The sequence below is a fragment of the Calonectris borealis genome, chromosome 1 (genome assembly GCF_964195595.1).
Source record: "Calonectris borealis chromosome 1, bCalBor7.hap1.2, whole genome shotgun sequence".
Lineage (NCBI taxonomy): Eukaryota > Metazoa > Chordata > Aves > Procellariiformes > Procellariidae > Calonectris > Calonectris borealis.
The window spans coordinates 116,695,426-116,722,904 of NC_134312.1; the positions used below are offsets into that span (position 1 = coordinate 116,695,426).

The 27,479-nt window shown below is 42.1% G+C and overlaps 1 protein-coding gene across 4 annotated transcripts in view; it reads right to left on the reverse strand.

The window, feature by feature from the left end:
* Positions 1–383: 383 nt before the first annotated feature.
* Positions 384–27,479, reverse strand: part of URB1 (URB1 ribosome biogenesis factor) — a 59,207-nt gene continuing 32,111 nt past the window's right edge. For 2 of the 4 annotated variants that reach the window (XM_075171614.1, XM_075171595.1), the window contains 19 exons: positions 26,858–27,055; positions 24,973–25,828; positions 23,623–23,824; positions 23,243–23,420; positions 21,968–22,026; positions 21,030–21,223; positions 19,213–19,323; positions 19,058–19,121; positions 17,147–17,318; positions 16,484–16,586; positions 11,848–12,008; positions 11,357–11,468; positions 10,260–10,366; positions 9,588–9,731; positions 8,710–8,819; positions 5,279–5,455; positions 4,088–4,329; positions 1,794–2,396; positions 384–1,160 (listed from right to left, as the gene is read on the reverse strand). In XM_075171614.1, the coding sequence (XP_075027715.1) occupies positions 955–1,160; positions 1,794–2,396; positions 4,088–4,329; positions 5,279–5,455; positions 8,710–8,819; positions 9,588–9,731; positions 10,260–10,366; positions 11,357–11,468; positions 11,848–12,008; positions 16,484–16,586; positions 17,147–17,318; positions 19,058–19,121; positions 19,213–19,323; positions 21,030–21,223; positions 21,968–22,026; positions 23,243–23,420; positions 23,623–23,824; positions 24,973–25,828; positions 26,858–27,055 (3,999 nt within the window). In that variant the 3' untranslated portion in view covers positions 384–954. The remainder of the gene's footprint in view (positions 1,161–1,793; positions 2,397–4,087; positions 4,330–5,278; positions 5,456–8,709; positions 8,820–9,587; positions 9,732–10,259; positions 10,367–11,356; positions 11,469–11,847; positions 12,009–16,483; positions 16,587–17,146; positions 17,319–19,057; positions 19,122–19,212; positions 19,324–21,029; positions 21,224–21,967; positions 22,027–23,242; positions 23,421–23,622; positions 23,825–24,972; positions 25,829–26,857; positions 27,056–27,479) is intronic. The other 2 variants (XR_012676924.1, XM_075171605.1) reach the window with 2 other exon arrangements.

The following is a 27,479-nucleotide window of genomic DNA, read 5'->3' on the forward strand; positions in this document are numbered from 1 at the left end:
TTCTGATTTTTTCCCTGTACAGAATTTGTACAAAGTACCTAGGCACAGCACATATTTATGAGTCGATTTTAATAAATCCTGTTTTACATTTCAAAGGTTCAAGTTCAGGCTCTGCGTGTTTGCATATCTGGAATGGTATGTTAAACTGCCCTCGAGGCCACATTCAAGAAATATTTATCAGATTTCACAGAGAATTTCCAATAAAAACATGTATAATCAATGAGCAGCAAGTCATCTGGGTTTTAGTTCCATCTGTCATCTTTTCAGAGTGGAGAGAAGATGGGCCTTTGTTGCAAGTCCCAGCAGCCGTGATGGTCAGGGCTTTTTTTAATTAATAAAAAAAACCACAAAGGAGAATAAAACCAGACCAGCTCCAATATAAATGCTTTCAAAAGCCATTTAATTTAAAAACAAGAAGAATCCCAGACCATCATGATTCCAGTGTTCAGTCTTCTATTCACACTGGTTTTGGTATCATATATCATGAGAGAAACTGGGTTCTTCAAGAAACAGTAAATCATCGTGGCTAAACCTCTAACTACTCGTTCTTGCACTTACACCACATTGTGGTGAAGTTCTGCAGTCTTTTTTCCCCATCTTATATTGGAGAGAGGATGGATTTTAACTACATGGGGACTGAAATACAGTCCAGAGGCAATGCACTCATCAGTCTTTTTTGGTTCTTCATAAAGTTAAAAATGCCTGTAATAAAAATGATATAAATAACATTCAGTGTCCCATATTGTTCAAGAAAAGGGAAATTATAGCTTTAATGTTCCGCTGAGAGATGATGAATACAATTTTCTCCCTCTGAGTTTGCACACAGTAATAAAATATCGATCTTTATGACAAAACAAGTTAGATTTGTACGGAGAACAGTTCAGGAGGGTTTCATGGCTCGCAGCAATGATAGCAGAGCATATAACATTAAAGATTAAGTGTCTGTTCACTGAATTAATGCCCCAGTGTAGCCAAGTAAAGGGTTTTGCAAAGAGACATAATAGTTTCTCCTCCTTGTTTATGAGTTTCCAAGTCATCATCATTTAATTTATCATCTGTATTACTGCAGATCAATTTGACATGGGTTATTAACATATCTGGCTCCTGTGCTCCAAGCCATATGTCCCCAATGTAAACAGAAGTCAGGAATACACAAACAGCTGTGGAAGAAAAATTAGAGAAAAATCAGAACAGATATTCTTCTACATCCACACAGTAATACAAAACCAAACCATTTTACCTCCAAACCTATGTTTTAAAACAGTTTCCTAACTCTTTTCCTACATGGAAAATTTGTGGGGTTTCTGGCCATGCAAAGCCAATGATCCTCCTCACACTAAGGAAAGAAAACAGTTTCTTGCTAGCACAACCTTCTGACCTCTTTAAATAAAAAAGCTTGAAATCTGACCTGTGGCTTTTGCTATCAAATGATAACATTGAACAGCATATGGATCGGAACCCATACCCACATGGACGCATTTGTTGCAGACTCTTTTTCCCCTTGGAATTTTATTTTTTATTCCTCACTGAACTCATTTTAGTCCTAGAAAAGAAAGTTTCTTTGAGGGAGTATGACTGTGGTACTATCAGAAACCCGCGCAGTGTGACCCTATTCTGTGCTACCAACCCCTGTGCCCTACCACCAAAGACATAGCTTTTACTTTGTGAAGTTATGAGCACCAACGGACATAGGCAAACTTCAAACTGTTTTGATGAATTAAAAAAAACATGGAACTACCTACTTTCTACCATTACCGCCTTGTAACATGAGTGAAAAGGAAAAGACACATTACCTTTCTTGTTCGCATCCTCTTCCGTCATTGCTGACAGGCACAACGTTTTCACAAGTTCATGAAAGCTGTTGTTGGTCAGGCCCTGAGCATCCATGAGGTGAAGCATGATTGAACTGAACAAACAGAGCTCCTTAAACAGCCCAGCCATCCCACTACTGGCCTCGCAGATCTGGGTGTAAAACTTGAAGATGTTGTTTCTCAATGTCTCATCCCTGAGCACCTCCTGCACTGCCACTGGGTGTGGCAAGATGCAATTCTGTAGCCACCGCAGAGTTAATGAAACATTTTGCATATTGAGACTGTGCTCAACCATGGACTTTACGAGCCATTTAGTTACTACGTAAGTGGATGCACAGGTAAGACTGACTGTTTCGTCCACAAGGTTGGCACATTTGAGGGGCTCCCCTCGATGTTTGGTAGGCAGCGCTGGGAAAACAGGCTCCCAATGGGCAAATATGGAATTCAGATGATCTCTGCATTTCTCCAGCTCAGAGACTTTCAGGTCTGCAGCAGTGTCATCTTCTCTTTCTATCTCATTCTTTTTCCGAATGTGATGATATGCATGAGATGAGGCTTGAGATTTGTTCTTTTCTTTAGTATTTTCTGTAAGAAGAAAAACACCACCAAAACAAACATCAGATACTCCAAAGGGTTTTCTTGGTGCAAAATTGTACAAGAAAGACGGTATCATGTCTTGTTTCAGTTGCTAAAAGGATAAGTACTAGCCTCATTTAGCAGCCTAATTAGGCCTATGCAATTCAGAGCAAATGGGCTACAGGCAGCTCCCAGTGACTCACAGGCTGAAACGCTTTTCTGAACTGGATCGCCTAACTGAGGTGAGCAATAATGCCACCCAGGCCCTGGCCCACAGCCCAGCGAAGCCAAGGCAGTGTTCCAGAGGTCCACGAGATGCCGTTTTGCCAGTAAGGCTACATTATTTACACCACCTCATGAAAAACCCACAAGCCGCTACTCTCCGGGCTAGCGGGGGCACGGCACGCGCCTGCCTAAGGAAGGAGATTCCAGCACAGCGACACCGCTTTTGAACGGCGCAGGCTGAAGCGGCGACGTCTGCCTTCCTCCAGCACGGCCGCCTCCTCGCCGAGTGTCTGGCTGGCGAGACGCTGTCAAGCAAGGGCATGTGAATTTTTCACACCCCAAGGGAAAAGATAGGCAGCCGAACTTTGTAATGTGGGGCTGCCCTCCGTTAGATGCTGCCTGTGTCACGGGAGCAGCAAAGCTCCCAAACAGCAACAGCACTTTGCCACCACCATACCGTGCAGAGCATTTTATGGCAATTTGCTTTCAAGGAGTCCGTGAGAAAATCATCAGAAACTTCAGTTATGTTGCACTCTGCAGCTTAAAATCAACCAAATGCATTTCAGCATTTTTTCCTGGGGGCTGTGGGGGATGGGGACAACTCCTGAAATGTAACCTCAGAAACAAAATTTCAGAGAAGGACCCATTTCGTGACTGCTTTATAAGCTCCTGAGGCTTGGAGCAACAGATATTTTTTAAAACCTCATATATAGTAAGTTGCAGATGTCACTGTAATTCTCTAAAAATCCTCAGAAAGACACTAAAAGGGTATGAAAAACTTTAGAAAAACTAAAGCTTTTATAGTATCTCTTAAATAGAGTGATACTTTAAAAATTAGTTTAACTGATACAGAACACTTAAGAAACCTATAGAAGTTTTATTATGTGCACCAAGAGCAGTTGTCGTATTTGCAGGAAACCAGCGTTATTTAACACCTCCCACTACAAAGTTCCTTCTACATTTTATTCACAGAGATAACAAGAGAGAAGTCATACAAGTCCAAATGTATTTTTGCTTTCTTCCAACACTGATGACAATAAGAAAAATTAACTATTTCATTTTCGTTTGCTTTACTGCTAGTTTTTACTCATATTTCACTTTCAGATCCCCCGTCCACACTCAGAATGGTTCAAATCTTTGAGCACAAACCCTCCAAGCACTGTTTTTTTACGACTTCATTCAAGAATACAATTTTTCAAAGTTTGACTCTAGATCTGCAACTAAGTTTCATTTTAAAGCTCCTTCCCTTTTTAAAACTGTATTTCTAAAAAGCTTCTAGAATTGTGTTAAAGTTAGAAATCACTACAATAAAGACGTGAAAAATGGCTTTCCATTTCTGTTCCTCGTCCCCCAAACTATATCAGATTGTCTGACAAAAGTCATTAATACTTCTTTCTATAAAGTCTGCCTCACTTGTATGGTTAGCTTATAAAGGCCTCAACAGTATTACTTTTCTGAAATATTTTAGTACTTACTAAGCAATTCTTTGATTTGGTATTTCTGAGCAAGAGCCTGCACATCCTCTTGCAGTTGCAGGTCTTTTTCGATGATGCTCCACTTATGCAGCAGCAGCAGGATCTCTTTGTTCGAGAGAACGCTGTCATTCACAGTGAACCGGCTCATTTCTTTGAAGGCCTCAACAACTATAGCACGATATTCCAGCACAGAATTGAGTGTACTGAAAAACTGAGTCAGCTTGGCTAGATCTAAATTAGTCCTATGAAAAGAAAACAAAAGTGCCATGTATTTTTCTGCATGCTAATTAATAAAATAAAATAAGTACAGGTTTCTTCTCCTTACAGTCTCTTCCTACAGTTTTCTCCTGCAGTTCTCTAGACATACACTTTTGTTTCTCAGGATGCCAGTAATAATTAGTTTCATTCCCACTGAATCCCCAGTGCTTCGCTCCATTACTGTTTGGCAGAACAGACCATGAAACATAGTCTTTGCCCCACTGCCTGTAAATAGCAAAAGCAGGTGGCACACAAGCAAGCGGCCAGAGGTCCAGAGCTTTACCTACACTTTTTTATTTTGCATGAATTTTCAAAATTTTGAGGAAATAAAAATAAACATAGCTTCTCCAGGCTGTGGCAGTACGTGTCTGCACGAAGAGCTGCAGGTGCTATTATGAACGCAAACAGAACTGGTTACCCAATTGCTTCCTACTATCCCTGCTGCAACTGCGGTGCTTAGACAGGTTAAGCGCTCTAGATCTGTAGAGAAGAGACTGACCCCTTCTTAACGTTGTCGTGTAGAACTCTGCACGGTTTCTCCTTGTACAGTTTGCAGGCATGGCACAGACACAGAAAGAATCTAAAGCTTCTGAGAATATGAAAGATCCTTGCAGCAAATAGCACCGCTAACTGCAGGCTCTAATCCAGCAGGAAAAAGTAAAACGTAGCAGCTTAAAAATGGCCAACAATTAAGGATGTCGAACTTGACAGTAATTGTGCATCAGTTGTTATTTTATTCCAATTTATTTAAACAGCTAAATCTTGCTGTCAAAGAAATCTCATCAAGATTCACTACTCAACATTCAAACTGAAGGGGAAAAAAAGCCTTAAACTACCAGAGATCACGAAATTCTTCTGGCCTTAATAAATTTCAAACTGGACAGAGGATGACATGCAAATTGATTAAAAAACTAAAAAAAAAGGACGACTTACCGAATGTGTTTGATTAATGTGATCAAAACATACAGAAATTCATTTACAAGCTGAATTGGAAGAAACTTCCTGTTCTCCTGGGATTGATTCTTGCTTTCTCTCTTGCGTCCTAAATTTGTTAGCCACAGAGTATGGAGTAAGGAAATAATTTTATTTAACAGCTTGTTTTCCAGAAACCTGAAAAACAAAAGAAAGAAGCAAACACCCATTTGGAAGGCAGATCCTAACCAAGAACCAGACCATCACCTAGAGGGGACCATATTCTAGTGCACGTTTGGAGCCGTGAACGGCAATAGGTGCCTCTCAGCCAGGACCCCATCAGGGCACGACAGTGCACCCCTCTGAAGCCCCAGCCGCACGCAGGCCCTGGTTACTGCCCTCCTCTTGCCACGCTGCAGCTGGGGAAACACCGCAGTGTACGCCTTCCATAGAGCGCAAGAGCGCTTGATCTCCAGGTGTAAGAAACCGGGAAAGGAAGGCAAGAGACCAGCATGGATGAGTCGAGACCTGCTGGTCAAACTAAAGGGCAAGAAGGAAATGCTCAGGCGGAGGAAGCAGGGACAGGTGTCCTGGGAAGAGTACAGGGATGCTGCCCAGTTGGTCAGGATGGCCAAGGCACGGATGGAGCTGAACTTGGCAAGGGATGCAAAGAATAGCAAGAAGGGCTTGTCAGCCAGAAAAGGAAGGTCAAAGAAAGCGTACCCCCCTCAATGAGGAAGACTGGCAAACTGGTAACAACAGAGGAGAAGACTGAGGTACTCAACAACTTTTTTGCCTCAGTCTTCACTGGCAAGCTCTTCCCACACCTCTCGAGTGGATGGACCGCAAGGTGGGGACTGGGGGAGCAAAGTCCCTCCCACTGTAAGAAGATCAGGTTTGTGACCACCTGAGGAACCTGAATATACATAACTCTATGGGACCTGACAAGATGCATTCCAGAGTCCTGAGGGAACTGGCTGATGTAGTTGCCAAGCCACTCTCCACGATATTTGAAAAGTCATGGCAGTCAGGTGAAGTCCCTGGTGACTGGGAAAAGGGAAACATTGCACCCATTTTTAAAAAAGGGTAGAAAGGAGGACCCTGGGAACTACCGACCTGTCAGCCTCACCTCTGTGCCTGGGAAGATGATGGAACGGATCCTCCTGGAAGCTATGCTAAGGCACATGGAGGAAAGGGAGGTGATTCGAGACAGCCAGCATGGCTTCACCAAGGGCAAGTCCTGCCTGACCAACCAAGTGGCCTTCTATGGTGGAGTAACTACATCAGTGGACAAGGGAAGAGCTACAGATGTCGTCTATCTGGACTTCTGTAAGGCCTTTGACATGGTCCCCCACAACATCCTTCTCTCTAAATTGGAGAGACAGGTTTGATGGGTGGACTGTCCGGTGGATGAGGAATTGGTTGGATGGACGCATCCAGAGGGTAGTGGTCAACAGCTCAATGTGCAGATGGAGATTGGTGATGAGTGGTGTCCCACAGGGGTCTGTACTGGGACTGGTACAGTTTAATATCTTCATCAATAACATAGACAGTGGGATCGAGTGCACCCTCAGCAAGTTGGCAGATGATACCAAGCTGAGTGGTGCAGTTGACAGGCCTGAGGGACAGATGCCATCCAGAGGGACCTGGACAAGCTTGAGAAGTGGGCCCGTGTGAACCTCATAAGGTTCAACAAGGCCAAGTGCAAGGTCCTGCACATGGGTCAGGGTATCAATGGTATCAATACAGGCTGGGGGATGAAGGGATTGAGAGCAGCCCTGCCGAGAAGGACTTGGGGGTACTGGTGGATGAAAACCTGGGCATGAGCTGGCAACGTGCACTCGCAGCCCAGAAGGCCAACCGTATCCTGGGCTGCATCAAAAGAAACCTGGCCAGCAGGTCGAGGGAGGTGATTCTGCTCCTCTACTCTGCTCTGGTGAGACCCCACCCGGAGCGCTGCGTCCAGCTCTGGAGCCCTCAGCACAGGAAAGACATGGACCTGTTGGAGCGGGTCCAGAGGAGGGCCATGAAAATGATCAGGGGGATGGAACGCCTCTCCTGTGAAGAAAGGCTGAGAGAGTTGGGGTTGTTCAGCCTGGAGAAGAAAAAACTCTGGGTAGACCTTATTGCAGCCTTTCAGTACTTAAAGGGGGCTTATAAAAAAGATGAGGACAAACTTTTCAGCAGAGCCTGTTAGGATAGGACCGGGGCAATGGTTTTAAACTAAAAGATGGTAGATTTACACTAGATATAAGGAAGAAATTTTTTACAGTAAGGGTGGTGAAACACTGGAACAGGTTGCCCAGAGAGGTGGTAGATGCCCCATCCCTGGAAACATTCAAGGTCAGGCTGGACAGGGCTCCGAGCAACCTGATCTAGTTGAAGATGTCCCTGCCCACGGCAGGGGGGTTGGACTAGATGACCTTTAAAGGTGCCTTCCAACCCAAACTATTCTATGATTCTATGATTCTGTGATCATGGCCCCTGCATGCATCTACTGATTTCCGACTTGCATCTTTCTTTACACAGCTCTGCCAAGTATTCCATTACATTACAACCATTGCCACCATTTCTTTAGAGCTGTTACTGTTCAAGACAGTTTGGTTCCTTACGTTCCTAAGACTTCAACTAATAACGGCAATGCTTACAGCACAATATCAGGAGCCATATTTACTTTGTTATTCTAAGGGCAGGGGCGGGAGGGGGAGGGAGCAATCTCATTTTTGTACAGAGGATGCAGAAGAATACTTCTCAAAAGTACAATCACAAAATAAGTATTTGATGCCAGAGGCCAAATCCAGGCTTTTTCACTTCCAAATGTACCAAATTGTACCAAAGAGAGGTGTACAACAGGGGAGCATTACTGAGAACCTGTTCAGGCCAATTGCACTATAGATGATCCTGAAACCTTGCTTGAACCTGCCAGGGGAACCTATGCAAAAGAGATTTTGTGTGTGTGCATGCGCGCACACGTGTGTGTGTGTGTGTGCACACGTGTGCATGTATGTGAGGGAGAGGCAAGGGGAGGAGGAAGGAGTGGGAGGAGAAATATTATAGACAGTTCAAATTAATTATTGTGCCAATTACTGTGTAGGAGGTCCTATGACAGGATGTGACTTGTGGGTATTTGAAATGAAAGAGTCACATATGCTAAAATAAGGTGCCATTTTGTTTTCTAAGTTTTTCAATAAAGCGTTATCAAAAACATGAAGCCCCCCTACCATCATCCCTCCTACTACAACCCAAAAGCATCTTGATTTTGTTTTTAGAAATACAAGGGAACGCTTCAGAGTTCATCAAGTTCTGCCAGTGTGGCCCTAGGTGCCAAATGTCACAACTGCTGACAGGTCACCTCCGTATCTGTCACCCTTGTTTTCATACTCGTACAGTTGCATAATTATTCTACTGTGGACAGTAAAGTTTTCTCATTTCAGTAGTATTTCCCTAGTTACCTTTTCTCTAAGATGTGCAGTATCCAGGTTAAGAGGCTGTGATCTTGTATCAGCTCATAGGCAGCTCTGGTGACTTGGGCAGCATTTTGTAGTATCTCCAGAATACGACTCTGAAACAGAAAATATAATTTGTTCTTTTATAAAATTACAATATAGTCAGGATCTAATTATTATCAATCTTTGAGAAGGATATAATTAGCAGTCTGACTGGGATCTGGGATCTGATCAACTTGAAGTTAAAATGTATTACCAAACACCACATGTTCTTAGCAACCCCAGGGAAGAAAAGACATTCTCTTTTCAAGGCTTCATACACACAGATGATACTCTTAAAAGGAAGTCTTAAGGTAGCAGGACAATTTTCTCTTTTTGTCCAAGATTTTGATACCTAACTGAGATACTTTTAACAGACTGGATTTCTCAGGGTGGATGCTTATGAACATGAGAGCTTCTGGCATGTGAGTTTTCTTCCTGCTAAAGCACTGTATGGGTAACATGCTGGTTAGGGAATAAGGAGACCTAAAAAAGCAAAGACCCTGACCGTATGAGCAAAATTGCGGTATCTGCGATATTTTCCACAAAGCAGTAGAAATATGACTAGAGCCAGACCACCAGTTGATGAAACTCAGTGAGGTTCCATGATGGCAGAGACCTGTTCCAATTTCAGGGGACAAGGATGTGACTGTGGTTTAGACATAAGCAATTATTTCCCCCTCCATACATACACAAAATCAACAAGGAACAGATTTTCAAGAGGGCAAGGGAAGAGTCAACTGCTCTTTTCTGCTTTGTATTTGTTTAAGATCTCCAAACCATGCAAACTTTTGTGGTTTGGGGTTTTTTTTATGGTGTTTGGCTTTTTTTTTCTGAATCCTTACCTGGGAGCCCTCATCACACAAAGGACTGTTGAAAAAGGAAAGAATGACCTGGAAAATCCTCTGGTAGTCATAAAGCTCGTAGCAATGTTTATCACGTAGCCCTTCTCCAAGAAATCTGAGAATCCACTCACGTTCTGTTTTGTACTAGAAGCCATAAGAAAAATACCATGATCAGACATTTCAAAATAACGCCTGCTCATAAGAGCACAAAAAACCTGGTTCCCTGGGAGTGCCAGCACAGTACTTAACAGCTTTTTCTGGACTTCTCAATTTTCATCCCTATCAAATTTAATCAATAACATCCATCAGGAATAGTTACTCCACAGCCCAAATAGGCAGTGATAATGGACTTTAAAAGTTGCTGTTTCTAAAATACCTCAGTTGAACTCAACGTTAATAATCTAAACTCAAATACGAGTGTAAGCTAGCTAGGGCAGAACATTCTGTTTGTTGTGCTTACAGAGCATGCACAGCACAACTCATGATTCCATTATGTGTTACTATTAAAAAAACAACAAAGAAACCCAGAAATAATACTTCCAATATAAAAGAAAACAAAGATGCCTCTAATTATTTACCTATGGAAGAATAAGATTTCATTGCATTTTGATGGCTTTTTTCTATTATTTTCTGAAGAACTAGTAGACACCTAAGATGGGATTCTTACATTACCTCGAAATCAAAACTGTAGAAAAGCTGGAAAAACCCTGGTACTTTCCTCAGGTCCAAATACTGGTGTGACAGAAGGAATCTGTTTACCTTTATATACATGTGCTCCTCTGTGAAGAGAAACAACGGTTATTGTGGAGGAAGACAACATTCACAATACACAACCATGCAGAAAAATAAATGGAAATTATATTTTCCTGTGTTTCAGCTAGCTGTCAGAAGTACAATAACTACAGTGAGGAGGCCTTCTGCTCTAAGGCTGATTATATTGTTGGCCATCCCACCTCTTCTCTTCCCCAAAATGAAAAGCTCATTCAGAGTGTGCACAAAGCAGGTGAGAAGATAAACATTCAACATGGCTCTGATTTCAGCAAATCCAACGTTACTTCATTGACAAAACAGGAACCTGTGGCAAAGTGAGAGGCAAATCTCTCCACATTTCAAGCCTAACACTTCACATTAGGCAATCATAATTTTTAACCTACAGACCAGACATGTCCCCCATGAGCGGTGGAAGAAGTTGCCCAGAGGGACTATACAGTCTCTACCCTTGAAGGCTTTCTAGGATCCGTCTAGAGGTCTGGAGGTTTTCTAGGATAAAGCCCTGCGCAAAGTGGTCTGCCCTCGTAGCTGGCCCTGCTTTGGGCAGAGGGTTTAGAGACCTCACTAGGATCCTTACAAACCGAACTACTCCCCGATGCTATGATTGTCCTTTGCAACAGTGACTTATGTTGATTCAGTGTCTAAGGACAAAAGAACGCTCGGGCCAACCTCCTCCGATATGCTGAACAGGACCCACGCACTCATCTAGTTTCACTCATCTAGTCCTCTGCCCACTTCCACCCCAAAATTACGAGGAGGTAGTGGCTTCATCCCTGATGGATCAGACTGGTTTTGTACACAAATCGAAATGGCACTTCCCACTTCTCCAGCAAGGCAGTCTACACAAGCATTGAAAGTTTTTCTCTGAAACACCGGAAAGCATACTTCATGGCTCCTACCAGTGTCACAGCTACCTCATCTTCCAGTACCGTCAAGGACATTACTCCACGCACAGTGACTCACCCCAGGAGTTCAACACGCACAGCAGGTTACAATACCTGGCTTCAGAATCTGCTGTGCCACACGAGCAATATAGAGGGTCAAAGAGAAGGTAAATCTGAGGTTCGGCTGCCTGATTCCATTTTGCACAGCATCCAAGAGATACAGCAACTGCAGCACAAGAACCCAGGGAGAAAAGCTTGAACCATAACCCAAACAAATACAACAGGAAAATGTGAATACATAAATAAGCTTTTAGGATGTTTCATAAGCCATAAATCAAATACCAATCCCATCAGGATTTCCATTCCTACAAATAAAATTCCTAAGAATTTCTAAAACACATTTTCCGCCCCTTTTTCTGCCCATTGATTATAACAGGAGGAAACACAAAGCGATAGAAGAGAAACAATGGAATAGAGGATAAAAAGCTTCTTTTAGCTCTCTCACCATGTGCATGTAGATGGATGAGTACAGCAGCGACTCTCCCATAAGCATCCATGACCTAAAATGTCTAACCTGGCAAACTACCAACTGAGCTTAGTCTTACCTGGCTCTTCTCTCGAAAGCGAGCTCCTTCCAGATGAGAACGAAAGGAAGCCAGGACAAAATACGCGGCTGCTCTCATGTTGGAATCATAGCTGCTAAGGGCAGCTACTGTTAGACCCAGGGCATTGACTTCGACAAACTTGTGACATGCCACTACACACTCTGTGTGGGAAGAAGGAAAAAAACGAAAGAAAAACACCCAGTGCATTATATTGACATGTCATAGAGTATATAACAGCGCTATAATCCTTAACAAAACTTCTATTCATAAACACCAATTTCTAGATCTACCCCTACAAACTATTACTTCACTGCATGCTGAAGGCTCCTTCAGCTAACAAAGGCATTCTGCAAATCACTCTGAACAGGAATTCTTTATCTGATCTGAAATTAACGTGGTTAGTCTCATTTACGTGAGACAGAGACAATTCTGCCTGGTAGACCATGCAAAGTTAGGAGTAAATTCTGTAAAGACATCACATATCTCACTGTTTCAGGAAAGTTAAGTACAAAGGAGAACAGGAGGTAAAATTCTCCTCCTCAAAACATTTTCTGGGCACTTGATGAGTCTGTGCCTGAAAGAAAGATCAGCATAGCCAATGAAAAGCCTATCTGCACTGAAGAGCTTCTGTAACAGAACAAACAGGAGAATAATACATAAATAAGCCATTAGCCACACCAGTTGTTACCATGCAGGCGTGAGCGATTCTGCTGGTAAGGTATGTTCCAAGCAAAGTACTAAACTGTACCCCTATGCCCTTCTGGGACAAGCAAAATCCAGCAATGAACAGTAACCCGCCAAACAGGTGTGGCTGTGTGTTCAAGGTAACAGTAACACCCTTGAATCTAACATTTATCTTCCATAGCGTTTGGCCATCAGGATTTAGAGTTTCTCATTTAAGGGCTGTGTGTTTTGAAAAGCTTGTGCCACTTCTACCCACAGATGGCTAGAAATGACTTGATGTAAAACCTCCAGGATCTCTCCTGTGCTATTTCTATTCCATTCACCAGTAGTAGAATACAATGGCACCTCAGTTGTATTTTACAAGCTAAAGTGCAAATGTATTGCAGTTCTAAGTTTAGCAACCATATTCACATATTTTCTTGTAATTCACACTGAAGGTCAAGAGGAAGTTTCTGAGAAACAAATATTCCTATTTAAGGAGAGGCAGTAGTCTTACTGACAAGTACCTATATTTGGTCCACAGATTTCCTCCCCCACCACCACCCACACACAACTAAAATACGTATATATATTTTATATATATATTTATGAAAAAATCAAGATTATTTATGTCACTGCACCAGCAGCTGGGCTGTTTCTCTCATCTTTTCCTCAACTGCCAGAACTCCTACTTCAATTTCGTGCCTGGCAGTTTCATAACCAGCTCTGCTAGTTACGGGCCAGGCAATGGCAGGGTCTCCACCTCCCAGCACTGCCTCCCAACAAACCCACTGCTACGTGACCAATGCAAAGGCATCACTGAATTACAGTAACAGATCTTTTCAGTGAGTGGTTTTACAAGTTATTTTAATACTAGCAATTACCGTACACTTCCCTACACCACTGCTGACCAAAGCACATCGAGTTTAACTGGCGTAATACAAAACGCCTCAGTCATTCTCCTAGTGAGCGAAAAGATCCCTCGTTTGTTATCATGGGATACCTTTCACATCACCAGAGCTCATACAGATACAGCTCTACTCCCCTCTGCTTCCAGGCACTGGGCAAGGCCACCACCTGACTGCCAAAGTAAAAATGGTGAGAGGAGTAGCAACAACAGGGCAGGGGAAAGAGAAACAGAGCCCAGAGAGACACCTCATCTATGCCTTCTGCTATCTTCTGCCTGTGGCAAAGCAACTCTGCACTTCCCACTCTTCAGGCGAGATGCAAGGTAAGCCCTGGGAAATGGATGCTTTCAGCTGAATCCCAAGTGAACAGGCAAAGATGATCTAAAACTCGTCTGCCTGCAGAGGATTCTCCATCACTTACGGACACCTCACACATAGCCCTGGCCTATACAACCACCCCTCTTCAGTACAGGATCAAATGTGTGTATGCCCTTTCATAGCAAGCCACCACACGGCTCTCCTTCAGACCTCAGTTCTTGAGAATTACTAACGTACACCAATGACAGACAAAGTGGATAATTTTATGGGGTGGTACCACATAGTGAAATCCAAGGTCCTCACTTCAGCAGTAAAGTTCATGCTGGCCACAGAAAGATTTATTTGGAAAACTTTCACTGAAAACATGCAGTGGAAATATTTTCCATCCAGCTGACCTTGGAGAGTGTGTTCAACAACTAACATAAAATAACAAGCTATTATTAAAAAAAAAAGTTAACTCTATGTCTGACATACAGTTTGTTTAAAGTACCTTGAGAACCATGATGGAAAAGCTTTCCACAAGATGCTTATCAGAGCTAAAGTTAGACAGAACTTGCTATCTGCCCAACTCCAGACTTACTTTTTACTCAGTGAGCATTAAACACTGTGCAGTAAGTCTATGTTTATAAATTCAGCAGTTATGTAACATCTGTGCACAGGGCACTGTGCAGCCAGTACAAAGAGCGAATAAGTAAAGTGGAATTGGGAATTCCAAGAGCAGCTGACATGGTTTAGGAGCACCATGGGACTTGAACTCATAAATCACTTGAGCCCTTTAAAAATGCCCCTCTTAGGACACAGACTCTCAACTCAGTGTGGAGCAGTTAAGGGAACTATTTTTCCCCTCTCCAGTTTTAGAGTCGGCCTATGTCGTGATAGCCACTACTTCCACAGCTCTGCAAGAACACAATGTGCAAGAGCTCCCTCAACCCCACTGCTTCCCACACAAGTGGTCGTCCTCGCTGGCTGGCTGCGGTGCTGCTGAGGCTGACCAACAGCCACCAAATCCCTCCCACCAGTTAATGCAGTGGCCAGGTGGTGGGTGATGGTGACAAGCGCATGACAGCAGCGCTTTTTCCAACTATTACACCCAGGTTCGAAAGACACTGGCTGTCCATGCTCTTCATCAATAAAGATCTCAAAGACCCAGCATTAACTGGATCGTCCAAGATCCCTCCTCCTGCAAAACGCCAAACAGTTCTGGTACCTTTTTTTCCCCAGTAGACTAAAAGACAGGGTTTTTTACTGCTGTCAAAATTATACAGAGCAGTTTACAACTATAGCTAAGTATAGGCTAAGAACACACAAAACAGGTACTGTACTATAAGGGTATAGGTGAACAAAGAAGGACTGTAAGTATGATTTCAATGAAAGCAGTTATCAGCCTGCAAATTGGTTCTGATATTATTGTTGTGGAAAGCCAAATCCAGCTGTAACTACACTGTGGTTAACCATAATCAACATAGGGAGGGAGCTGGTTGGGAAATTCCCTATGATACTTGTCTCACTTTGATCTTTAAGGGCTCTCTAAACAGACAGTGTGCCTGTGAAGTACAGCAGGGACATGCATATACGAAGCAGGGTCATGTCAAACAAGAAAAGTCAGGCTAAACAACTAGTTTTCAAGCACCATCTCACCAAACTCTCCACAATTCTGAGCACAGCCCTATTCATGACATACAATGGTCCCACACATCTCTGCCTGATGGAAAATGAGTTGGCTGAAGTTTCCCTATGCTATAACCACAGCCTGTAACAGGCCAGGTCTCCAGTCAGTTCAGTCACGGTGTCCCTCACAGAAATCAATACCCCTGCAGAGATTCACTCTGGTCGGGAACAACTCCACCCTTCCCCAGCAATGGTGGCTTCTAGTTTATGCCCAGAGAACTCCTCCAACATTGCAGGGCACATTCTCCAACCTGCCCTACCTCTGCCCAGCTCCCACTGAGAGCATAGCTGAAAGGAGTAGGTTACTGCTCCCAAAAACTCAGCCACAAAGCAGCCCCAGATCAGAGCAGTCCTATCAGCTGCAGGTGGGGCACTGTGTGCAGCAGCAGAAGGTACCATCCCTCCCATGCCTGTTTTGCTCATCGCATTGCTGTGACACCATAGCTGAAGCAGAATACAGCTCTACGCATTCACCAGAAAAAATACAACCTTCCAGTGGGGAATATTCTCTACTGATCCCTATTATGCTATTTTATAATTACATTGTGCTGTTTTTTGTGATATACAGAACGTTGTTTGACAGATCAGAGAACATAAATCTTCGTCTACCTTTTGTCTCTTCCAAACTGTTTCCAGTTCCAGTTTAAAAACCTCTCCTCATCTTAAGCAGATCGGTCCCTCTACATAGGGTTAACTCACTACATTTAAAAGAGCTATGAGGGAGCACCTAGTCATCTGGACAAGAGCAGCTTGGCAGGAATGCCCGTCTGCTGCTACGTTGCTCTATTTCTGAGTAGCCAAATCTCACTAGATATATTGCATTATTTGGAAAAGTGCTTTTAAAAAAACCAACAAACTTTAATGCCAATTATGTCTTATTATTTTTAAGTCATTCTCAAAATTACAACGCAATGCAGTTGGTCATTAAATGATCTATGTTTCTTCTCTCCAACGCCAGGCACAAATTTCTTTGTAGTATTAACTCTTATACTGAGAATAACAGAGCTACAGATGGAGCCATGCAGCTCCCGCAGCAAAGTAAAATGACACTAAATATCGAAGAGAAACATTCACTTTACCTGGTCTGGTCAGTTCACTAAAGAGCTGAAGTAGAAAACAAGGATCATAGAAGTCATCAAGACTCTTGACACTTTCATCTCTATATAGTGACTCTTGTACTTCCTGAAACCAAATCCAAACCAGTATTTGTAAGGAGGAACACCAACTTCCAGCTTGGTTTCAAACTTCCCCAACCACCTCATCCCATTATAAAGCAGCCCATACTAAACATTGCAAAAGATAATGCAACATCGGGTGAGACATGCTTGTGTTTAAATCTGGCTTTCACCATCAGGGTTCCAAAACTATTTCCCCTGACTAGCACAAACAGGTATAGAAACATGTTAGCAAACTGTATGAAAGACCGAAGAGCCCATTGTCAGTGGATCCTTGGACAGTCAAATTTAACAACTGTTTAAAAGTCAAATTCTGGTCTCACTTATACATGGCAATCTTTGCAGTGCTGCACAATCACACCTGCCGACAAGATGTGGTCCATATATTGCAATTCATTTGAAAAGTGCTCCTAAATAATTAATTCCAGCCCTCCTATGAATTTAAATTACTCTCCTGATGTAAACAAATTGCAATATATTACAAGAATGCAAGAAAGAAATTATTAAAGTGAAAGGCTCTTTTTCTACATCAGAAGAACAATAATTCAGCAGTCTGAACCAAAGCACCTGTGATGACAGAAGACGGCGATGCTGAGGAAAAGACAGAATTGTCTTCATCATCTTTTCTCGATCTAGCAGACACAGAATCTCCTCCATGCTTGGCTGCTGCCATAGTGACTTCCCTAGACTCTTACAAGTCTTGTGATGCTCCACAGCGGCTGGACCCCATAGCAGGATTCTTAAACATTGTTAAAAGTAAAGGCGTTAGTCAACAGACTGCTAGCACTGAGCGAAAAGCAATTACAGAGGATATAAATTAGTATTTAAATTTTCCCTTCACTTGTATTTATTATCCTGTGGGAACTTGAAACTAGAACTCGTTTCCCTGGCAACACCTTTTTCATCTCTCCAAAAGCTTTTCAAATTCAGTCTGAAGGTGTCTCATTAACTATTTCCTACCCTGTTAATCCAAGTCAGAACCTACCTTCTCAGAAAAAATGCGTTTTTATTTAGGCTATAAAGGCAGGTAAGTATGATAGCAGCTGCATGAAGAGACACAATCAAGACCTGGTCAGACAAGGTTGTCTCAAATGCAATTGATATTTCAAACCAGCATCACAGTGGTTCAGTAAAACATAAATCCTTACTCTCCTCCTCCGACTTGCTCCTTAGACCCCACTTACTTTGCTATTGTGCTTAAAGTGTTATTGGTATTGTCATTTATTATGTGGGTACTGCCAGCAGCATGCCTCACTATCAGTGAGGCAGCGGGAGGAATGGTGTTAGGCTTCTTATCACCCAGAACCTGAAGGCTGCCATTTGTAACACAAGCTGGGCTCTGCTGGGTTGCATGTACAGCACTCTTCATGAATGTTCTCTATATTCACTCAAACTCTTCAGTGCTGGGATCAAATCTAACCAAGTGTCTAGCTACCAGTACACTTCAGGGTACAGTATGAAATTGTTTCTCCTTTTAAAAGGCTGGGACCTAACTATCTCCGAAATTAGTCTCCTCCTCACATTTATGCAGGATGCAGCTAGTGCCAGAGCCCTGGCTTCTGGAAGCCACTTCAATTCCCTGCTAACAAGAACCTTCATTTCCTGTCCCTCTTCACAGGCTGCAAGGATTGTCTATATTCTCAGACAAAACTAAGGGAAGTTCTTAATTCAGCGTCCAGTCCTGCTCCAACTGCCTGAGCCAGTACTCTTGCATTTCCGTTAATATTTATGTCAATAGCTCAAAGACAGAAAAGTGCATTTAAGCAAGGCAGACCAAAACATCAGTGTATGTAAGAACTAACTGTTAGCAACAGACTTCCCTGTGGACTGCTTGGGCACAGGGCCTGAAAAGAAACTGATTATTTTATACAATACATGGCGCTCTCTTATGAAGCCTGTAAACGTATTGCAAGGTTGCGCTATAAGGACAGGTACAGTCCAGACTGATGAAAGACAAGGAAGGCATTGATACCATGTTAGTACCCCAAAATAACAATACACGTGTTAATGCAAGAGGTTATACGTCACTCCACCACTGGCATATTCCTCTCCTCTACAGCAAAGCACCAGAGCCAAATATCATGCATAGAGGGTCAAGATCATCAAAAAGGGCAAGTGCTGTGCTGAGTGGCGAATCCTGTATCCCAAGGGAACAGGGAAGGGGAAGGAGTCCTACACTAGCAAGGTGTGCTTAGGCCTTCACCTGTGATGAAATCCCTGTAGTGGGTTCTTACTATGGAGAGTCAGGCACTACTGAAATGAGACAATCCCTCACCCAAGCCACAGACACCCAAAAGTTTGGGCAACGCACAGGAATTAGGTTAAGAATAGGAAATACATAGGAAAGCAACATTCATCTCTAGGTTTGACCTTGCTCACTGTTCATGTCAGTTAAAAAATAAGACCCTGGAAAAATGCCAGTTGTGAGACTGCTTATTTGTGTGTAGTTAGTCGAACAAAGGAAGGTGGTCAGCATACCTGGAATTTATAAGACTTTGATTATTCTTCTCATATAACTGAAGCAGTAGCAGTATCTTCTGATCTAAGAACGAATAAGAAACCCAAAGTCAGCCACCTGTGAAGATGAAAACCAGATCTAGTAGGAAGTACCTTTCCCAGGCTAACACACTTACCTACAGCACTCAGTGTAGCCCCGTAGGCACCCAGCAACACAGCAAGGTGACTGCTCTCACAGAGCGAAGGGCTGAGTTTCACAACTGTCAGCAGTATATCCACCAAGGCCTCTGAAATAAAGACACAGCTTTAGCTTTGTTGCTTTCTCAGTTAGTGCGTATATAAATACCCACACGCACATACCCTCTCTAAACAGATGCGCACACCGTACTCTACATTTTAGATCAAGATCTATCTCTATAAATACCAAAACCCATTTCCCTGACCACACTAAAGGATGATTACGATGCATTTAATTCAAGTGGAACAACTTTTTTGAAGAAGTTAAAACAGTATTTCCAAGCTGGACACACAAATGTTATTGTGAGGTGAGGTCCACAATGTGGCATACTACCCTGCAGAATCTTTCCATGTGTACACATTTGCTCTCTGGTTAAAAAGAAGTGCTATACCCTATCCTACCATACCGCAGCTCCCTCCTTTCCCAGGAAGGCATCTTAAATTAGCTCAGGAGTTGCACAGAGTAAAGGCAGACATCCCAGCAACCTCCCCAAGCTACTCAAGAAGTTACAGCAAGAACTTTTAAATTCACACTCCAGCTGCAGTAATTTATCAAAATGCCTTTATGCTGTGCATTTAAGCAGGGGTCATCACTGCAGAATGCAATTAGTTAGCAAGGTACAGCAAGCTCTGTCCTGGGGTGTACAAAAATATCCACCTTTATTTTATAACTAGTTGAGAAACAGATCAAACAAGTGATCAAAGGCAAACAGGGTATCTGTGGCAGATTCAAGACCTGAATTCAGATTTCTTTACTCCCAGTATCTGAAAAGGCATGGGCTTTTCCCCCGACTATCTACAGGAATATAAAATGTATGTCAAAACAAAACAGATCATAAAGACAACAGCCTGAATGAATGCACTCTTGACACCACATTTCTGAATTAGTGAAGTTAGCCTCAAAGAATCCATCTTGCTGCTCTACAGAAATACATTCAAAAGGTAAAACACATACAGCATGCAGCAAAATCTGTTACTTATTTTTAATTTTACTACATTTGTGACTTCACAAGAGATTTTTGCTCTTTTCAGGTGATTTAAAACTTCAGTTTGTTTACATGATGCTCACCAATATACACAAAATTCATTATCAAGATACTGCCCTGAGAATTTCCTCCCCTTTTCTTATACGGCTCCTTCAATCACTGAATCTCAAGGCTCTGTACAGTGGGAAAAAGCTGAGGTGTATGTAGATGAAATGATTAGTTCAAGGTCAGGTAGTATTTCAGTTGGCAGAGACAAAGAAACAAAGCCAATCCTACACATGAACTAGCACCCAATTTATATTACTCATGGAAGGATATTCCTCGTGAAAGGTGGCAATATCAAATACACATTGATTAAAGCAGCATTTTTGATACAACTTGCAAAATCAACTTAAAATATTCTGTATCAACCTATTTTAAAATAGGTTTAAGCATCACGCACGTTTCTAACAGAACCTATATACATTTTGGTGATCTTACACTAACAGCCTCACAGAAACCAAAAGAATCAAGATTTCAACAGTTAAAAAACAAACAAACAAACAGTAGTTTTAGAAAACAATAAGTGTTTAAAACTGGCAGCCATAAAATGAATGCAACATTTGGATCCAAGTAGAGGTAGAATTTAACACTAAATGCTAATATTCTGGAATTGTTTAATAGCTCTGCAAGTACGTGTAGGTGGATAAGTTACTGGATGGATAGAATATAATGCGAGAAAGACAAGATTACTAAATATAGTTAAAGGGAAGAAGAAGATAAAAAAATACCTCTTGTCTGGATGTTTGTGCCATCTTCTTCTCTTGACCTCAGTATGGCTGACAAAAATAGAGAGTGCTGCGTGACCATCATGTGAAGTTTGGGGAGTTTGACTAATCTCTGACTAAGTGAGGATTCTTTCTTGTATAATAACTGAATAGCAATGTTCAGGAGTTTCAAAAATGCTTCATCTCTGTAGCGGTACCTTTAAAAGCAAGGATCACAGAAAAGTCAGACCCCAACCAGAAGGAAAGCTGCTTGAAAAAAAATCTCTTTAAGACATGAGAACTTTGCAAAGAAAGAAAATTTAGTAAAATCAAAACAAATTAAAGAAATTGAAACACATCCACCTCTTTCCCTGAGCTGTTTTGATCCTTTTTTTTTAAGCTATACTAGTATCTTAATTATAGAAAAGGGAATCAACACACAGTCACACTTGTAGCTGCACTGAACTTAATAAGGGATTAGGATTTTGCCTACTAACCCTTCAGACAGCAACCCTTCAGATTAACACTTCTATCTCCACAGAAGCCAAGATAATCCTAAACTATTTTTCATTTCTTTTATTTAAATGGTTTACATTTAAAGGTGAAAGATCTGATTCTGTTTTCATGTGAATTGTATTTAAGAAATACCTTAAATAAAAAGACAAGAATTTATGAGCACAAATTCTTTATGCCGGTCAAAAAGAAGCTAGTTCAGCTATCTAATTAGTTATGTTAGTTATGCTAACTGGAGCACAAAATCCAAATCTGCCTGCAGTTGCGCAGGTTCAGGCTCCAATGAAGCCAGTGGATGTGACATAAAGCACATCCTGAGAAACACGGAGCATCGTCAAACCTGACTGAATTCAGAGGAGACAGGGTGTTTCCAGCATAATGCAGGACAAGGCCAAGTGAACAAAATTGTACCTCCTACAGCAGCTTTGGTGCATCTCAGAATTACTTACTTGAGTCCCGCCTTCACAAGGCTGTACCAGTCATCTGGGTCCACTTCTTCAACAAAGCGCTGTGCACGCAGTAAGTAAAAACAGAGGTTTACATTTAGCACATAGAGCTTCTACAGATCATCAAGACCAGCAATTTTTGTTCAACAGACACACTAACAACATGCAAGCCAAACACTCAGGTGGGACAATCAAAGGACAACAGGGAAGAAAGATCTTGGATTCAACAATCCTACCTCCTGATTCAAATGAAACTGCAAGTCTTGTTCTGTTGGTCCTGGGAGCAAAAGGGAGCATATGGGCTGTACGCAATTAAAAAGCAAGCTGGTCTGTAGGTACCAAAAAACCCGGAGTCTGGAAACTCTTCACACTCCCCAGGCGTGAACGGAATAAAAAGATGGCAAGTCAAAGCAAGAGACTGCTACTCAGGGACTAGGTGTTTGTGCACTTCCAATGTGCTTAAGCTAACCAACCTCTGCACGTGGCAAACAGATATGATACCTGGGTGAGCTGGGTGTACGTGTTCTTTACAAAAACTGATCTTCCCTGAAATGCTATAAACAACAATCAGTTTTAAGAAGACTGACAGCTGCACATGCCAGCAGTCCCAGTAATGGTAGGTGCTAACCTTGTCAGGCCTGCAGCACCATCAGGATGAACCTGAGGTGGCCCCTCAGGTCCTGCAAGATTCCCGTCCTGCACAGTCAGTCACGTCTTAAAATGGAGTCTTGTCAGGAACCATAAAGAGGTCAAAGGCAGACTGCAGGTCTGCAGAGACTTTCATTTGTATGTCTTACATGGATCTGCCTACCTTACTGAACTACAAAAAAACCAGTAGTACAGAGGGAATGATCAAGTAGTGTTCTTTATGATCAAAGTCTGGATTTCTATCTATGATCAACTGGATTTCTGCCACAGACCTCAGAGGGCATGGCAGGTGGGTCTTGTCGAAAGTGTCTCTATCGCTCCATCTTTTTTTTTTTTTTTTAATAAAAACATCCACTGGCAACCTTTGTTTTTTAACTCCTGAACACCTCAAACTCTGATTTTCAAAGGGGACTGTTAGCAGAAAGCCATCATCAAGAACAACTCAAAATGGCTTCTCATGAAGGATTAGCAGGACTAAGTTAACTCTGTAAAAGCTATTAAAAGCTCATAGAAGCCATAATCTATAAAACAGAAAATAAAGTCCAATCTATATTTACCCAAGATACAAGAGCACAGTAACACATATGCACACAGTCACATTCTGGCAATACAGATAAAAAGAAGTCTCACCAATAATTCTTCTAGCCTCAGCAGCATGGACCTCTCCACTTCTTGCTTGCTTTCATTTTTACAGCTGTTGTACATGACAATTAACTCCTTCACGCAGGCTGATAACAGGCGTCTCCTCCAGGAATGCAGCTCTTCAGAGTTTTCAAGCACTCTAGATATGGCATCTGCCACTGTCCAACTGCAGAAAGATATTTATTTATTTTTTAGTGTTATAACATGCTTTTTGTATATACTAAAGAGGTCCTGCAGACAAAAGTTAAAGTGACAGATTCTGAGGAGAGGATGCTATTATTGTTCACAATATTTGCATTCATGCATATCTATCACAATGCTTTATGGGACAAACGTAGTCCTGAAACAGGGCAACTGGATTTGCCTACCTCTCGTTACTTTCTGCTTTCTCAAGAGCAGCAGGAAGCTGGTCAATAAGGTTTCGCAGCCCTTTGCTTTCTGAAGATGGCAACAACTTCGAAAGAACTTGCAGTTTCACAGTGGTCTCATGAGATGCTTCTGTGTCTTGAAATACACCACAGAGCTCCTTCCACAGAGCTTTCCTCAAGACAGGTATAACAGCTGAGACAACTGTTGGGAGGGAACAGGGGATACAGCTTTCACCATCTCCGTGTGTTAAGCAACAACAGACTTATAATTACAAAAATCCCAAATCACTTTTCTAATCAAGTTTCTAGGAAATTATACTACAGTAGCTGCTAATCTCCTACAGAGGAGTGCACTCTGTATTGCCCCATAGCACCATTAGGAAGTATTTAGCATATGTACCAGACAACCACTTGCTACACAGCTGAAACGATTAGACATGGGCAAACAATGCAGACCTTCAGAAGAGGGACAACTTCCTGATAAGAAGCCTTGTCCTTGCATCTCAGGAAGGATGAAACCTTACCAGTTCTCTGACCCTGGACTCAAAGGAAATCTTCTCTCACAGCAACAGACAGCTAGCACGTACCTTATAAATCAAGTCAGTCAAATAGCAGTTTCCCTTTCTCTTCCCATCTCTACCAAGATGTTTTCACTACTTGAATTTCTCCTAGATAGAGCTAGCCTTCTCCACGAACCACTACAGTCAGTTTGTTTCTGTTGCTATTCACATTTCTATGCAATAAGAGAAACGAAATCAAAGTGATCCTGTTCTGTCAAGTTGAATCCTAACTCGTAGTTTTGCTGGTAGAAAATCTAACAGTCTTGACAATTTAATGCTGCTGTTGGTTTGGAAAGTTTTGGACTGCCAGCTTAGGAAGGCATTACTGTAGGAAGCTATATTTGGAGAGTTATTTTAGAAGAAAGTTTTGGACTCTTACACTTTAAAAAAGTGAAAGCTTACGTTCTGCGAAACCATATGGCTATGACATTCCACTCACTAGACAGCGTTCTATCTATGCTTGAGAAAAAGTTTTTACCTCCTATACTAAACCAAGATAAGCATGAAGACAGCTTTTTACATGCACTAAGTATTAAATAAGGGCTTCAAAAGAGAAAACTGGGCAACAGCAACTGTAAGAGTACTTTGCTTCAATCTAACAGCCAAGCTTCGTTACAGTCCTTTACCTTTTATGCTGCAGAGGTGTTTATCCGAGAATCATTAAAAATTAAATAAGTAACTTTTATCAGCTCTACTTATTGTGCAGAGGATCCATGATTTTAAGGCCAGCAGAGCCTATACTGAGAATGTGGCCTCCCAAATCACGCATAGAGATCAGTTGTGGCTTTACCTGCGGAAGGTCGGGTGAAATCATACTGGTCTCTGCATTGCAAATACACATTAATGAGTGGAAGAAAGCTCTCCATGTTCTTCCTGAGGTACTTTCCAGTGGCACTGTTCAGACACCACAGCTCAAACTGCAGCAGGTGAGTCCTACAGTGTTTCATCAGCATGCCCACAATGGCAAGGGAGGTTTCTGACCTCTGGTTAAGGCAGTGAACATGAACCTCTACACTGACTGCGTGTGCAAGGACTGGCTCGTTTTGGAGAGCCTGAAGGAAAACTTTCTCTAAATCTTTGCTGGCTGATGCTGACATCAATATCCCCAAAGCTTTAACGTGCTCTGTGGATAGCAGTAGTTCTCTTTGTTGGGGCTGCCTTTCATAGCTCTCTGTAAGGAGCTGTACCAAAATCTGTCCATAGAAGCTTAACTGTTTCCCTTTTTTAGGGGATTTTTCAGATTTCTGAGTAGTCAAGCTCATCTCAGGAAGTCGCAGCATGGTTAAAGTGATCTCCTTCAGCTGAGCTGCAGCCATGTATATGTGCAACTCCTCCAGAGCCTCCAGCTGGTGAGACTTCTTGGGAGAGACCTGGCTTTTGTCCTTCCCCACAGCCTGTAGCTCGTTCAAGACACTTTTTGTGACAGCTTCAAAATACTTCGATAACACATGTTTGTGATCCATGCTCTGCAACATCGGGGCACCCGTCTTCAACAGCTGGAGCACACCGGAATTGAGGTGAGCCGACAGGAGCTTCACAGCGACAGGGTTTAAACTGTGCTGAGGAGGAGAACGTTGCTCTAAAGCCAGGAACCAACTCTCCAGCGTGGGATGTCTGAAAATCAACATGAGTGTATCTTCTAGTATCTGTAACAAATGGTTGTAACAGTATCACTGAATGGATAATTATAGTTTGGGGGGTAAGGGGGGGGGAATCATTCATCTGCCTATTTTCCAGAGCATGTTTATTACAATTACTGAACATGAAATTGTCTATTAAGTCGTCAGAGGGTAAAAATATTCACGAATTACAAGCACATAAATGCCATTCTTTCAACATTTATAATGTGGGAAGCACGCCTTCACTCAACATTCTCCACATCTAAGCACATTTCCAGGGGAAAACTGTATATTCTGGGGTTTGTCAATATGATTCCATTCTAATCTCCACAAATCCACAGAACAGATGAAAGGTGGGGCAAAAATTCACTCCTCTGAGTACATACTTTTCATAACCAGGCTTTACACAAGACTTAGGGAATAGAATTTCTTCTGCAAAGGTGAGTGACTTCTGTCAGGACCTCTCCTGACTGTATTCCATCTCAGGGGTCGGACTGTGGATGATGCAGCTTGGTCAAATCTCCAGACAGTAGTTTCCTAACTGCTGGACCACGTGCTCAAAGTTTGTAAGTCCTCTTCCTAGACCTTAACAGCACCTCTCTGCATCAACCTGTTTCCATTCAATACAACTCTGTGAAATACACAGTGTATGATACCCTGTTCTCTCCCTGCCCTTCCGAGTACCTGACAAAATGTATAGCAATGCTTCTATAAAGCAGTAAAATCCTATTCAAGCCCTTATAAAGTGAGCGTATGACAGACACACTTTAATCCTAACTGAAATCCCAGAAATCCTCATGACTATTATCAAGTCACAGCACTCACAAAGCCTGATCCCTGCTAGATCTCCTGTTCTCTGTCACGTTTAGCCAGTTCCATGTTTGGCAATTGGTGAAAATACATCAACATAATTTATGCTCAAAAATCATTCATGTTTAAGATCATTTGCTTTAATTAATGGTTCAGCAAAACTTATGACTATTTCCCTAGAGAATAAATCAAATCAAAATTTACTAACAGTTGAGCTTCTGGCTTGTACATCAAGGGATTTGGTACCTTGTCATTTGAAGACTCCTCTGTAATCAGAGATTCCTCGTCCATAAAGAGATCTGATTCAGTTTGATGCTCTTCTCGTTTCTGCTGATTATCCAACTCTATCTGATTTCCCCGGCACAACAAGCTGCTCAGCAGGTCCACATAGAGGTCAACAAGGTGAGGACCAAAAGTTTTACTAAGCTGTGAAAATACAGACACCTTGGAAGTTGAGAAAAGAGAAGAATGGGAGCAGAAGGACAATTATCCAACAGGAACAGAAATTAACTAAGAACTTTGTAGATTACAACCTTTTCTGGGGGAAGGAATCACTCCCCTCTGTAGAAACCTTCTAAGAGAAGTCTCAGGGTGCCAAATAAATATTTGGAGATTTTCATCTATACTGCGACTTTTGGTGTAACACAAGCCAATGAATTTCACTCTCTGGAGAGGCTTCTTATGGAGACTCAGGAGCTGGATTAAAATCTGGAGTTTATTTGCACTACACACAGATCAGTAAGGTAACCCATGCAAAGTAAATCCAAGCCGCCTCAACAATTAGAAGGATAGACATTTGTTTACAAATTAGGTGCAGGTTTGTCTGGTGCTCTATAGCCTCAGTGAGAGCTGAGTACATGAAAAAGCT